The sequence below is a fragment of the Callithrix jacchus genome, chromosome 7 (genome assembly GCF_049354715.1).
Source record: "Callithrix jacchus isolate 240 chromosome 7, calJac240_pri, whole genome shotgun sequence".
NCBI lineage: Eukaryota > Metazoa > Chordata > Mammalia > Primates > Cebidae > Callithrix > Callithrix jacchus.
In genome coordinates, this window is record NC_133508.1 from 63,001,827 (window position 1) to 63,016,340 (window position 14,514).

General features: G+C 52.8%; 1 protein-coding gene across 1 annotated transcript; it reads right to left on the reverse strand.

Annotated features, from left to right (window-relative positions):
• Positions 1-1,511: 1,511 nt before the first annotated feature.
• On the reverse strand, positions 1,512-14,180 carry ZNF683 (zinc finger protein 683). Its single transcript, XM_035308257.3, is given in 9 exon segments — positions 1,512-1,656; positions 1,658-1,923; positions 3,579-3,707; positions 5,418-6,112; positions 8,376-8,518; positions 8,955-9,034; positions 9,244-9,371; positions 11,140-11,211; positions 14,046-14,180. Coding segments are annotated over 6 exon segments (1,404 nt in total). The 5' UTR covers positions 8,996-9,034; positions 9,244-9,371; positions 11,140-11,211; positions 14,046-14,180; the 3' UTR covers positions 1,512-1,526.
• Positions 14,181-14,514: the final 334 nt, after the last annotated feature.

A 14,514-nucleotide genomic window follows, 5' to 3' on the forward strand; every position in this document is an offset into this window, starting at 1 on the left:
CATAGGAGTACCTGACCGCCGGGGCTACCCGCATCCGCTGCATTTGCGGAGAAACGCCTCCTCCGGCCCGGCCCCCTGAGCAAACAGCGGCCCCACCCTCAGCCCATGCGGGCGGTGACCCGATCCAGATGCTACCCATGCCCTGGGGCACTCTCCAGGACCCCCCCCAAACCTCATTGTTCTCCCCCGACCTCGGACCGTAGACCCAAGACCTTTGGCAAGAGCCCACGCCCCCACCCCGGGAGCCCCTGTTCTCCGCTGTGTCCGCGCTACATCTTCAAGCTCCTGGAGGCGCCAGGGTCCCATGCAGCCCCCTGTGAGCTAGCCCGGGAGCAAGACCTGCATGAAGTCGGGCAGGGAAAGTGGCCTGGGGCGAGCAAAGGCCGGGAGGTGCGGCTGAGCTAGGGGGCTCCAGGAGGAGCCGGAGGGCTGGGCGCGGGTGGCCAGTCCGGGGACGGGTCCGGAATGGGCATGGTCTGCCCGACTGGGCGGAGCCTAACGCGAGCCGTTGATGTCTCGCGCGGGGCCCAAGGTGTGACAGGGGTGGGCTTGGAACCCGGACCTTAGCTACTGGTAGGGTCGAAGTCCACTCTGCTGCCATCGTTCTGCCGCAGTCAGTGGGGTTCGCTCCTACCTGTGGGAAGCACCTACAGCCGAGAGCGGGAATCCCGTCACCACTGCGGTGGGAAAGCCGCTCAAAAACCTACGGGGTGCAGACGGCGCCACCTCCAGGAAGTCGGCCGGAGAACCCCATTCTGTCCGCAAATCTCTTAATAACAGCTATCGTCGATTGTGATCCTAACCTGGGCCTCCTGCCTCCCAGGCAGTACACTTTTCCGCCTGGCGCTGCCTCTGTGACTCGAGTGGGGATGGGGAGCACCTTGCACATTTCAGAGGCTCCTCCGGGCCTGCAGAGGAAAGGGCCATCAGGTGGGCCTCAGCTCCTCAGGGTCTCTGCCAGTTCTTTTCTGCCTGTAGCCCTGATCTGGCTGCAGCCTCCATGCCGTCCCTGAGTCTGGCACCCTGTTAGCCCAGAGTGTTGTGGTAACTGGCCCCGGTTCACAGAGGACATCATGCTTCTGGGTCGTGAGTGGACGCTGATATCTTGAGTCTCCTTCCTCGATATCCCCGCAATGAGGGGCATCGCCACAACGACCATGCAGGGAATACCGGCTGAGGGGCATGTGGTGGCAACATAGGAATGGTGAGACCCAGGTGGTGGGGGCAGCAGGACCCTCTCAGGCGTTGGAAACAGCACAATGTGCCCATGCTGGGCAGCACGGTCAGCACCCTACAGCCCACTGGAAGGCTGGCTGGCTGTCAGTGAGTAGACAAGGAGGGCCTGGTCCTAGATGGGGCATGGAACCCAAGCCCAGCGGAGGCAGATGGCTGCAGGCACAGGCAGTACAGGCTCTTCCCAGGGGAGTCCCCTGACCTGCTCCCAGGTGAAGTGTGAAATCTGGCAAATACATGGTGGCTTACCCCCACTGCCCCACCCCCACCCAACTGTTGAAGCTCAGGAAGCCTCATTGCATTAAAGAAGAAACGCTTTTAATTGTTCTGCCCCTGCCCCCTCCCAGGGGAGTCCTGGCACTGCTCAGGGTGCTCACTGCTCTTGCTTTCCCCTGGGATGTCAAGGACACCTTGACCTCCTCTGTCACAGCCCATGTGTTTCTCTGATGCCACCGCCATAAGATCTAGTGCCCCCTGGTGCCACTGGGCAAGGCAGGCCGGAGGGTCCAGGGGCAACTGAGTGTGCACCAGGCCACAGGGCTGTGGGGCATGCAGCCGATTGTGCAGCTTCAGGTGGATGTGCTGAGTGAATTGACTCCGGCAGACCCTGCACTGGAAGGGCCGGGCCCCCGAGTGCAGGCGCAGGTGGGTCTTGAGGTTGCTGGAGCTGCTGAAGCGCTTGCGGCACACCTGATGGGAACAGGCACTGGCATCAGCTTTGTCTTCTGGGCTGGCTCAGGTGTTCTACTCCCTCTCCGCTTCTTGGAAATACCCATAACCCACTTCTCTTTCCCTCCAGGCCTGGAAGTTTTTCCAGTGATTTCTCCCTAGGACCCACAGTATCTAGCACATTAAAACAAGGCTGACTTGGGTTAGTGTCCTTCTTTTTTTTTTTTGAGACGGAGTTTCGCTCTTGTTACCCAGGCTGGAGTGCAATGGCGCGATCTCGGCTCTCCGCAACCTCTGCCTCCTGGGTTCAAGCAATTCTCCTGCCTCAGCCTCCCGAGTAGCTGGGACTATAGGCGTGCACCACCATGCCCAGCTAATTTTTTGTATTTTTAGTAGAGACGGGGTTTCACCATGTTGACCAGGATGGTCTCGATCTCTCGACCTCGTGATCCGCCTGCCTCAGCCTCCCAAAGTGCTGGGATTACAGGCGTGAGCCACCATGCCCAGCCTAGTGTCCTTTTACTCCCATGTGTGACCTTGTAAAAGTAACTTTTCCTCTCAGCCTTTTTCTCCTCATTGGTGATGTTGGTAATTAATACCTAGCTTCATTGATATGGTGGATTGAATGAGATAATCACATAGAACTCTTAAGTGTGAAGCTGCAGTTTCAGTGGATATAATTAACATTTACTGGGGGCTGCCACATGCCTGCAGTTGGTTTCACCTAGTCTTCCCCAGGACTCTGGGGAAGCATGACTAAGTACTAGCACAACTCCTATATTATAGTAAGAAAGCAGAGGCTCAGAGGAGTGAAGCCACTAGCCAAAGGTCACACAGAAAGTTGGAAGGACAGCTAGGATTTGAACACGGGTGGCCTGACTCTGCAGCCCAGACTCCATCATGACACCACTTTCATTTCTGCCCCTGTAAAATGGGAAAGAACCCCTACCCTTTTGACTTCCCAAGGGATGTGGCCAGCTCATGGAAGGTGAAAGCTAACATGGATCTAATGGGTTTTTTTACTTGGATACTCTGGGTACACTATAGCATTAACTCCTACAACAACTCTGGGAGGTAGATAATGGGTATCCACTCTCCATGACTCCCAACTTTTTTTTCTTTTTTTCTTTTTTTTTTTATTTTTTGAGGCAGAGTCTCACTCTGTCACCCAGGCTGGAGTGCAGTGGAGCCATCTCAGCTCACTGCAACCTTTGCTTCCCGGATTCAGGCAATTCTCCTGCCTCAGCCTCCCGAGTAGCTGGGACTACAGGCACGTACCACCATGCCTGGCTAATTTTTTTGTATTTTTAGTAGAGACAGTGTTTCACGGTGTTAGCCAGGATGATCTCAATCTCCTGACCTTGTGATCCGCCTGCCTTGGCCTCCCAAAGTGCTGGGATTACAGGCGTTAGCCACCACGTCTGGCCAACCCCCAATTTCATTGTTCTCTCCCATACATCTCGAGACATACATCTCGATTCCCTCCTCCAGGCCCTTGGAGTGACCTTCAGTATTACCCAATCCGGGCTGAGGGATCATTTTTAATTTTCACTCCCCCTTCCCATCTCCACTTGGTCAGGAGGACTGGGAAATGGAGGCTGCTGGTGCCATCCTTCCAAGGGCCTAAAGCTCCTCACCAGCTATAGGAGGACAGGGCAGGGGGAGGAGGATCTCACCGGGCACTTGTGGGGCCGCTCCCCAGTGTGCACCAGGTGGTGCTTCTGCAGGTGGGCGAGCTGGGTGAAGCTCTTCTGGCACAAGGCACACTGGAATGGGCGCTCTCCGCTGTGCACACGCAGGTGGACCTGAGTCAGACGTGGGAGAAATGCTGCCAAGTGCCCAGAACCCCCAGCAGGGTCCTCTCTGAAACTCTGCCCACTTCCCTGTAGGACCCCTTATTGGCATTCAGGCCTCTCAATCCCTCTCCCTCCCTGTCATCTCCCTCAGGGCCCATCATCCCCAGGATACTTCCACTCTTTCTGCTGCCCTGTAGAGGGGATGGCAGTGGTCAGAAGGCCAAGTAAAAGGTACCCCAGGTGTATTGTGGAGCACTGCTATTCAAAATGTGGTCCACAGACCAGCAGCACTGGTATCACACTTTGGGAGCTTGTTAGGAATGCAGGTTCTCAGGCCCAGCCCCAGACCTGCTGAATAAAAAACTCTGGGAGGGCAGGGCACACGCTCATGGCTGTAATCCCAGCACTTTGGGAGGCTGAGGAGGGAGGATCACAGGATCCCAAGAGTTCAATGCCAGCCCGAGAAACACAGTGGGACCCCTTCTGTACAAAAAATTTAAAAATTAACCAGGTGTGGTGGTGTATGCCTGTGATCCCAGCTACTGGGGAGGATGAGGCGGGAGAATCCCTTAACCCCAGGAGTTTGAGACCAGCATGGGTGACAGAGTGAGACCCCATATGAAAACAACAGGTAAAAATAAAAAATAACTGGAGCTGGGGGCTACTCTGGAGGTTGAGGTGGGAGGATCGCAAAAACTCCAGGAATCTGCGTCTTTACTAGCTCTCCAGGTGGTCTAAGGCTCATGAAAGTTTAAGAACTCCTGCCCTGCAGGATCCAGTAGGGCTTTTCCCTGTAACCACAAAGTGCCCTCAACTTCAGCACTAGCCAGCTAGTGCACAACTTCCGGCCTTTGCTAACGCACTGAGATGCTCCCTTGGGCGCCCCCTGCTGGGCGATGCATATGGTGAGGCCAATTGCATCGGCGGTCGCACCAATTTGTGGGAATCCCATTTGAAAAAGGTTGGCCATCAGACTGTGGTCTAGAATCACCAAAATCCACCCATTCCCTCATCTGACTGCCCAGAAAAAAATAAATAAGAAGCTTAAGTGGGAGTCCAGAAAGGATGGTTGTCCAGGAAAAGGCTTTCTTTGCCCAGAGCAAATGTCGAGAGACTAAACCTAACACTACCATTAAATTGGGGTAATCTTAGGCAAACACTGCCCAATAAAAGCCTGAGTCTCCCCATATTTTCTAAGACAGAGTCTTGCTCTGTCACCCAGGCTGGAGTGAGTGGCGTGATCTCAGCTCACTACAACCTCTGCCTCCCGGGTTCAAGCGATTCTCCTGCCTCAGCCTTCCGAGTAGCTGGGAGGCTGGGACCACAGGTGCACGCCACCACACCCAGCTAATTTTTGTAATTTTAGTAGAGACAGGGTTTCACCATGTGACCATGCTGGTCTCGAATTCCTGACCTCGTGATCCAGCTGCTTCAGCCTCCCAAAGTGCTGGGATTACAGGCGTGAGCCACCATGCCAGCCAGTCTCCCCATTTTAATCTAAACGAGATATCTAATAGGCAGTCCTCTAAGGTGGCGAGGACTTTGGTGGCCATCTTACCCGATGTCTCCATCCAAATGAATCATCCCAGGTCACTAGGCCCTAGAGGCTACCCAGGAATGCCTTCTAGCTTTGAGGTCCTTGCTTCTAGAATCAGATTGGGGTGCATGGGGGGCCCTGAAGGATATTGAAGGGAGCAGCAGAGCCCAGGAGGCAGATACCTTGAGATTGGAGAGCTGCCCAAAGCTCTTGCCACATACGTTGCACTCGTACAGGATTTTGCCATTCTCCTTTTTCAGCGGGTAAGGCAGGGCTGCGGCGCCTGTCCGGGAACTCACAGGGAACTGCCTTGCTGGAGATGCCATGCCACCACACTTCAGGCCTGGGGAGTCGGTTGGGGCAGCTCCAGTGCCTTGATTTCGGGCCTGGGAAGGTGGGGCTTGGCCAGAGGCTTGGAAGGCCCTTGGGTAGGAAAGCAGGGTCTCCCACCAAGCGCTGTGGTGCCCAGCTTCATTGACCATCATCATCAGGTCAGGCATAGCCATGGTGGGGTAAGAGGTATCTTGGGGCAGCATAAGGAGGTGGGGACATGGGTCAGAAGGTAGAGCTCCATAGGTGAATGGGTAGGGTGGAGGCAGGAGAAGTGGGTATCCAGGGTAGAAGGTATGGAGGCGGAATGGGAGCTCCTTGGAGATGGAGGTGGCAGGGGGGCAGGGGCAGAAAGCCAAGGGTCTGGGGCTCTTTCTATTCTGCAGCGGTGGTGGGGAAGAGCTGTTATGAGGCAAGAAGGCTTGGCAGGGGGCCCCCTCGCCAGCTTTTTCTGGCTGTTTTCCCATCTCGTCCTTATTCCATGGGCGCTTGACTGTGAGTTTGTTGTCCTCGGTGGATCTGGTATGCAGCCCTGGTGGCTGGTGCTCTAAGCAGGAAAAGGAAGGTGGTCAGAGCCCCACAGTCTGGGATGAAGTTCTGTCCCCCATCAAACCCCATCAAACCTGCCCAGCTCGGGGCTGAGAAAGACCTCCAGCCTGCAAGCCTGCTAGCATTTCTGCAGTGCCGAACAATTTCAGTGGGAGAAAACAGTCCAAGGTCCCTATTAGACAGCCAGGTTGAGAAATCAGGTGGGCAGATGGATAACTTGGGTTGGAGTTTAAAGGAAAGGTCTGATTAGCCGGGCAAAGTGGTGGGCACCTGTAATCCCAGCTTTTTGGGAGGCTGAAGCAGGAGAATCACATGAACCCAGGAGGCAGAATTTGCAATGAGCCAAGATCTGGCATTGTACTCCAGCTTGGGCAACAGAGCAAGACTCTGTCTCAAAAAAAAAAAAAAAAAAAGGAGAGGTCTGAGCTGGAGACATAAATCTGGGTGCCCTGGGTACAGATAAGATCACACAAGGGTGAGGCTAGATATGCTGTGTCCAAAATAGCAGCCACTGGACATGCGACTGGATTTACAATAATTAAAATGATTATAATAAAAAATGGGCCAGGCGCAGTGGCTTATGCCTGTAATCCCAGCACTTTGGGAGGCCAAGGCAGGCGGATCATGAGGTCAGGAGATTGAGAACATCCTGGCCAACATGGTGAAACCCTGTCTCTACTAAAAATACAAAAATTAGCTGGGTGTGGTGGTGCGTGCCTGTAATCCCAGCTACTTTGGAGGCTGAGGCACGAGAATTGCTTGAACTCAAGAGGTGGAGATTTCCGTGAGCCGAGATCATGCCACTGACTCCAGCCTGGCAACAGAGCGAGACTCCATCTCAAAAAGAAAAAAAAATCATAATAGAAAATGAAGTTCGTCAGTTGTACCAGTCACATTTACAGTGCTCAGCAGGTATGATATTGGACAGCACCGGCATAGAATGTTCCCATTATTGCAGGGAGTTCTGCCAAACAGTGGTATTCTAGGTAGATAAAGAGTACTAAAAGGATAAACCTATTAAAAAGTAAACTGTCAGGCAGGTACAGTGGCTCATGCATGTAATCACAGTGATTTGGGAGACTGAGGCAGGGGGATTGCTTAAGCCCAGGAATTTGACACCAGCCTGGGCAACAAAGCAAGACCCCATCTCCACAAAAAATAAGAAAATTAGCCAGGTGTTTGTGGCACATGTCTATAGTAGTCCCAACTACTCAGAAGACTGAGGAGACAGGATTGCTTGAGCCCAGGAGTTGGAGGCTGCAGTGAGGTGTGATTGTGTCATTGCACTCCAGCCTATCTCAAAAAAAAAAAAAAAAAAGCAAGTGATCTTCTGCTTGGGTCCTTATTTATTTACTCAATCAACCTCACTGAGCTGTTTCACTCTGTGCTCTGTGCTGGGGTCCTAAAAATAAAGGACACAGTAGGAGAGTCCTTGCCCTCCAGGAGGTCAACATTACATAAGGAAATGGTGTGTTACAACAAACCTAGAACACAGGTATAGCCGAGATCCCACTTTTGTGGATGAAGAAACCAGACCTTGGTGTTATGCCCAGGTCCACAGAAACAGAAAGGGCAGAACAAGGACTCCAACCCCGATTCCCTGACTCCCAGCTCAGTGCTCTTCTAAGATGCCTAGAGGGCTGGGCATGGTGGCTCACCTCTATAATCCCAGAACTTTGGGTGGCTGAGGTGGGTGAATCACCTGAGGTCAGGAGTTCAAGACCACCCTGGCCAACATGGCAAAACCCTGTCTTTACTAAAAATACAAAAATTAGCTGGATGTGGTGCTGAATGCCTGTTATCTCAGCTACTCTGGGGGCGGTGAGGCAGGAGAATCACTTGAACCCGGGAGGGGCAGAGGTTGCAGTAATCTGAGATCATGCCACTGCACTCGAGCCTAGGCAACAGAGTGAGACTCCATCTCAAAAAACAACAACAACAAACAAATAAACAAACAAAAACCTCTCTAGGCAGACAAAGCACCATCCCAACCCCCATGACCTTGGCCATGCCTACACCACCTCCCACACACATGCCTGAGAAGCCAGTGCTCAGCTCCCCTGGCTCAGGTACCACCACTTGAAAGCCCCCTGCACCCTCAGGCCAGAACTCCAAGGCCAAAATATGGAAGTAAAGTGTGTCTAAGGCTCTGTCTTCATTAGAGACACTGAGTCCTCTCCACCACCCAACCCCACACCTAGCAGTGCCCCCCACCTCCAGCCTCTGCCAGATGCAGGTGCAGCCCTGTGCCCTGGGCTTACTCATGCTCAAGGTGTCCTCTTGGAGGCCCTGCAGGGCTGTGCTCAGGGGTGCTGGCTGTGGGGTGCACAAGTTCAGGTCCAGGTCCTGTAGGCAGGCTAGCAGGGCAGACCTGCCTAGTGCCAGTGGCAAGGGACACAGCCAGCTGGCACAGGATGGGCCATGAGCATCCAGTGTGTCTGGAAGTGGTCTGCAAGCTGAGAAGACCTGGAGGGCAGCGGCAAGGGGCTTGGGGGCTGGTGACTGGGATTCCATGGGTCCCTTAGATGGCTCCCACCCCTATTTTGGTTTCTAAAGGGAAGAATAAGCTAAAACAGCCACCATACTCCATATCTGTCACTCAAATGGCGTCTTCTTCCCTTATCCAAAGTTCTCTTCCCCCAGGATTTTCCCACTCACTGCAAGATTGTCCCCAGGGCCCCTCTAGCCCTGTTCTCCCTCCCTGCCCCATGCACCTCTGACCACCCTGGTCCCCAGTGTATCTCAGACATCACTGTAATTTGAATGCACCAAGGTGAACCCAAAGAAAATCCCCATCAGAGACTATAAACTCCACAAGATGGCCCTGAGCCCCTGCTTACTAAGGTCCAAGGCCATGGTCATCCAGCCAAGCCTGTTGCATGAGGCTTATTCTTATTCCACACAGGAGAGTCTGGGCCACCTGAGGCATGGGGAAAGGGTCTCTTGAGGAGCCAGAGACCCTCTCCTCATGCCTCAGGTGGCCCAGACTCTATGATGTGCCTGGGGTAGGGAGTGCTCAGGACCAGGGAGGAGGTCTAGGTCCCTTCAGACATTCCCCTCCTTCCTCCTAATGCCATCTCCTACCATAAGCAGACTACCCACAAAGGTAAGGCTGGGATTCTACCTTACCTGGTCACCTTGGAAGAGCTGGAAGTCCAGGCTGGGGGACAGGGAGCCCCCTGTACCTCCCAGGGCCTGTGACTTGTGGCAACAACCCAATTATGTAGCTGGTTCTTCCTTCATGTCCCCATTACCTGCTGGGAAGACAGGTGTGTTACAGGTAAGCTGTGAAGGTCCTCCAAATAAGAGTCTGAATTCCAGGACTGGCTGTCCTATTAATGTGCTGTGTGACCACAAGCTATTCACTTCCCTTCCTGGCCTCAGTTTCCCTATCTGCAAAATGGGAAGGTTGGACTAATTGATGTGTAAGGATTCTCTGTGTTGACATTGAGAAGCCAGTGATGCTCTCCTGATAGGTGTGGGAAGATTAAATAGGGATCAGGTGTGGTGTCTCAAGCCTGTAATCCCAGCACTTTGGGATGCTGAGGTGGGAGGATTTTTTGAGGCCAGGAGTTCCCAACCTATTTTGTAGAGATGAGACTCCCATTTCTACAAAGTAAAAAAATATGGCAGGCGTGGTGGCTCACACCTGTAATCCCAGAACTTTGGGAGTCTGAAGTGGTTGGATCACCTGAGGTCAGGAGTTCAAGACCAGCCCAGGCAACATGGTGAAACCCTGTCTCTACTAAAAATACAAAATTAAGCCAGGCTTGGTGGCTCACGCCTGTAATCCCAGCACTTTGGGAGGCCGAGGCAGGCAGATTAAGAGGTCAAGAGATCGAGACCATCCTGGCCAACATGGTGAAACCCCGTCTCTACTAAAAATACAAAAATTAGCCAGGTGTGGTGGCATGCACCTGTGGTCCCAGCTACTTGGGAGGCTGAGGTGGAAGAATAGCTTCGACCCAGGAGGTGGAGGTTGCAGTGAGCCAAGATTGCGCCACTGCAATCCAGCCTGGTGACAGAGCAAGACTCTGTCTCAATAAAAAAAAAAATTAGCTGGGCTTGGTAGTGCAGGCCTGTAATCTCAGCTACCCAGGAGGCCAATGCACAGGAATTGCTTGAACCCGGGGGGTGGAGGTTGCAGAGAGCCAAGATCGTGCCCCTGCACTCCAGCCTGGGCAACAGAGTGAGACTCCATCTCAAAAAAAAAAAAAAAAAAAGGGGGAAGCCCAGGTGGGTGGATCACCTGAGGACAGGAGTTTGAGACCAGCCTGTCCAACATGGTGAAACCCCGTCTCTACTAAAAATACAAAAATTAGCTGAGCGTGGTGGCTCATGCCTGTAGTCCCAGCTACTCAGGATGCTGAGGCACAAGAATCGCTTGAACCTGGGAGGTAGATGTTGCAGTGAGCCAAGATCTCACCACTGCACTCCGGCCTGGCAACAGAGTAAGACTCAGTCTCAAAAATAAATAAATAGCCTGGTCCAAAGGTAGTGAGTTATCTCAATTGATTCTTCACAGTCAGTTACAGATCAAACTCCTTGTTCTATTCTTCCCCCCTTCTCACTACTGCACTTGACTAGTCTTTAAAAAAAATTTTTAAGTAAAAAAAATTAAATGTAAAAAATAAATAATCTGAGTCTAGTAGCCTGTGCCTATGGTCCCAGCTACTCAGGAGGCTGAGGCAGGAAGATTGCTTGAGCCTGGAAGGTTGTGGCTGCAGTAAGCTGAGATCACACCACTACACTCTAGCCTAAGTGATGACAGAGCAAGACCCCATCTCAATCAATCAATCAACCAATCAATGGAGGTTAGCCAATCAGAGGTGAGGAGCAGGGCTGTCTTGAGAGAAGAAAGGAAGGTCCTCATGGAGGTTACTTCCACATGAGTGCAGAGATCTGAGGGAACATTCCAGATTCTTCAGGACAACAGAGAAGTCACCCCATTCTGTGCTGAGAAGGGTCCCTGACTCTACCAACCAGAGGCCCCCCCACCACGGGGAACATTGCATCCTCGCTCACCCAGACGGATCTTCTGGACAGCTGAAGACTCCAGTGTCCTGTCACCCAGGATGGCCAGCTCAGCACTCTCACCTGGGATAAAGCCTGAGTGAGTGGACCAAGACCCTGGATGCCCAACTGGCCCAACGGAAAGACACAAGTGCCCAGCAGTCTGGTTACGCAGCACCAGGCTTCTCTGCCATCTTCCACGTGAGGCCACACAGCACAGGGATCACCTCAACTCAGTGAATGCCCTAACACCCCTTCCCCGTTCCCACAGGGATCACCCTTTGAACCCCAAATGCCCCTCAGACCCTAAAACCCTCACTCCAGTGTCTCAGCCCTCCAAAACCCCTTCTCCTTTCCCTCTTTCCTCACTCCTCCCAATGCTGCTTTAGATCTCAAAGCAATACCGTGGCCCCTGAAGTGCCGCTGGCTGTGGGCCTCTCCACTGGTGCTGCAGCAGTGCTCCTGGCTGGGAAGGAAGGAGGTGGGCAGCCAGGCAACAGCTGCCTGTGGCTGAGGCCCCAGTGGGAGTGAGAGATGGCAGGAAGGTGTTACATTTGAAGTTGCCACAGATAGGAAGTGGGGGCAGGCAGGCCTGACAAGGGGGCACTATCCACTCAGCTTTGCCTACCTGTGGCAACTCTGGAGGACAACTTTCTGGTGTGGATTGCAATGAACTGGGGCTACTGGAATTTCAGGATGTGTATGTGAGGGGGTGGGAGGCTGTTATTTCTGTTCTCTAAGAACCCAGATGGCTGGGCAGGAGGACAGAGTTGGTTCAAAGGCTGGATGGAGTGGGGCTTCTGCGGAGGGGAGACAAGCTGAGATGGAGGATGGAGACAAGCATTGATGATGACAGAGAGACAGTGATGGTGACAGGTAGGGACAGGAACAGGCAGAGACAAGAACAGGCAACATAGAAGGGTATGGAATGAGATAGAGACCAGAGCAGGCCCCTGATCTCACAGAGACACAGCAAACATGTTTTTCTCCTGCTGGTCCCATCTCAGATCTCCTGACCCTGGAAAGTTCTATCTTCTAATCTAGAGGCCCCAAGAGGCAAAAGATAAATTCAAGGACATGGCCAGGTGCAGTGGCTCACACCTATAATCCCAGCAATTCAGGAGACCAAGGCAGCCACATCTCTTGAGCCCAGGAGTTTGAGACCAGCCTGGGCGACAAAGCAAGACCTCATCTCTATGAAAACTACAAAACGTAGCAGGGCATGGCAACTTGCACCTATGGTCCCAGCTACTTAGGAGGCTGAGGCAGGGGGATCACTTGATCCCAGGAATCTAAGGGTACAGTGAACTACTATAGCACCACTGCACTCTGGCCTGGGTGACAGAGAAAGACCCTGTCTCTTAAAAAAAAAAAATAGGCTGGCGTGGTGACTCACACCTGTAATCGCAGCACTTTGGGAGGCTGAGGCAGGCAGATCACTTGAGGTCAGGAGTTCAAGACCAGCCTGGCCAACATGGTGAAACCCCATCTCTACAAAAATTATCCAGGTGTGGTGGCATGTGCCTGTATTCCCAGCTACTCAGGAGACTGAGGCAGGAGAATTGCTTGAACCCGGGAGGTGGAGGTTGCAGTGAGCTGAGATGGCTCTGCTGCACTCTAGCCTGCACAACAGAATGAGACTCTGTCTCAAAAAAAAAAAAAAAGCCAGGTGTGGTGGCTGATGCCGGTAATCCCAGCACTTTGGGAGACTGAGGCAGGCAGATCACCTGAGGTTGGGAGTTCAAGACCAGCCTGACAAACATGGAGAAACCCTGTTTCTACTAAAAATACAAAATTAGCCAGATGTGGTGGCACATGCCTGTAATCTCAGCTATTCCGGAGACTGAGGGAGTAGAGTTGCTTCAACCTGGGAGGCAAAGGTTGCAGTGAGCTGAGATTGTGCCACTGCATTCCAGCTTGGGCAACAAGAGCTAAACTCTGTCTCCAAAAAAAAAAAGCCACTGAGATGGCAGGTCCGTGGAGACTCCTCTCTATAGCAAAGGCTGTGGTGCCACATTTGGCTTCCAGGGCAGTGGAGGAAAGAAGGGGGCTCAGGGGAGGCTGCAGAGTCTGCGCAGGGCTGGTCCGGGGTGTGATATTTGGCCATGGTCCTGTCTACTTCCAGCCTCCCTTGATCTGGTTCAAGCCTCACTCTCCAGTCTTCTCAGACCTTCTGTGAGCTTTTCTAACATCTTTTAAATCCATTCATTCTGCTTAAATCCTCCTAAAATGGTTTCTGTAGCTTACAACTGAGAATTCTACATTATACATGCCCAGAATAGAAGATAAAGTAACAGGGTTCCTGCTGGAATTGTCCAGGGATCAGAGTAAACAGCTGCCTTTAAAACCAGCTTTCTTGCTGTGTCTGGTACTGTGCTACGGGCTTCATAAGCTTTACCTCATTTAGTCTTCACAATAAGCCTGGGTGGTGGATTTTATTATCAGCAACTCACCCAGAGTCACACAGCAAGTAGCCAAGAGCTCTTTAGTGGCACACCTCAGACTCTGCCATCTCTTGGCCATGTCAGCTTCCCCCACTATGACAGCCACCTCCTCATTTCTGCCTCTCCTGCTTGGTCTTCTGACATGCTGTTCTCAGTTCTTGCCCTCCATCCTCACTGGCCCCTCAGCATCATTCAGCTTAATGGAGGGGCTTGATTCACCAAAACTCCACTCCCCAAAAGCGAGAGTCTTCCCAGACCCCCAGGCCACAAGCCTGCCCGCCCTACAGTCTTGCTGGGAACCACAGGGAAGTAAGGGGCACCGAGTGAAGATTCCTCCCCTCCAAGGCACATCCCCACACACCACTGGCTTCTATCTGCCAGCTCCACCCACTTCTGACATCACACTCTGCTCCCAACTCTCAGAACACTTTGCAAAACCTCTTGATAAAAATAAAAAATAAAAAAGGAAATGACCTTGAAGATTTACGGGTCTCCAATCCTGAAAGTCCCCTGGCTTGGCTAGGAAATGTCCCAGGAGGTGGGCTGAGGACAGACTCCCTCAGGTTCCACATGGAGCAGCCTCTACCTGCCAAGCCCTTCCAAGCTCCCATCTCCCAAATCCTATGTCAGCCTCCATGCCCTGTGATGTCACAGGCCTAACTGTGATGTCACCTGGGGAGGTAGCACAAAGGGAGGACCATGGTCTTCTGACTGCAGAACAGGAGCAGATGTCTTGACCCAGACCAGAGACCCAAGCCAAGGAAAGTCTGTGGCCATCGGAGTGGGCTTGGGTGTGGATAGAAGGGAAGTAGGGAGCTGAATCCAGGTGCAGAGGCGGGGAATGTTCAGGAGGCCTCCAAAAGGGAAGTGCCTCCACAGTAGGGGACAAAAGCTGGAGGGGCTGGGTCCTCGGGCTCCTGGTGCTCACTGTACACCTTCTTCT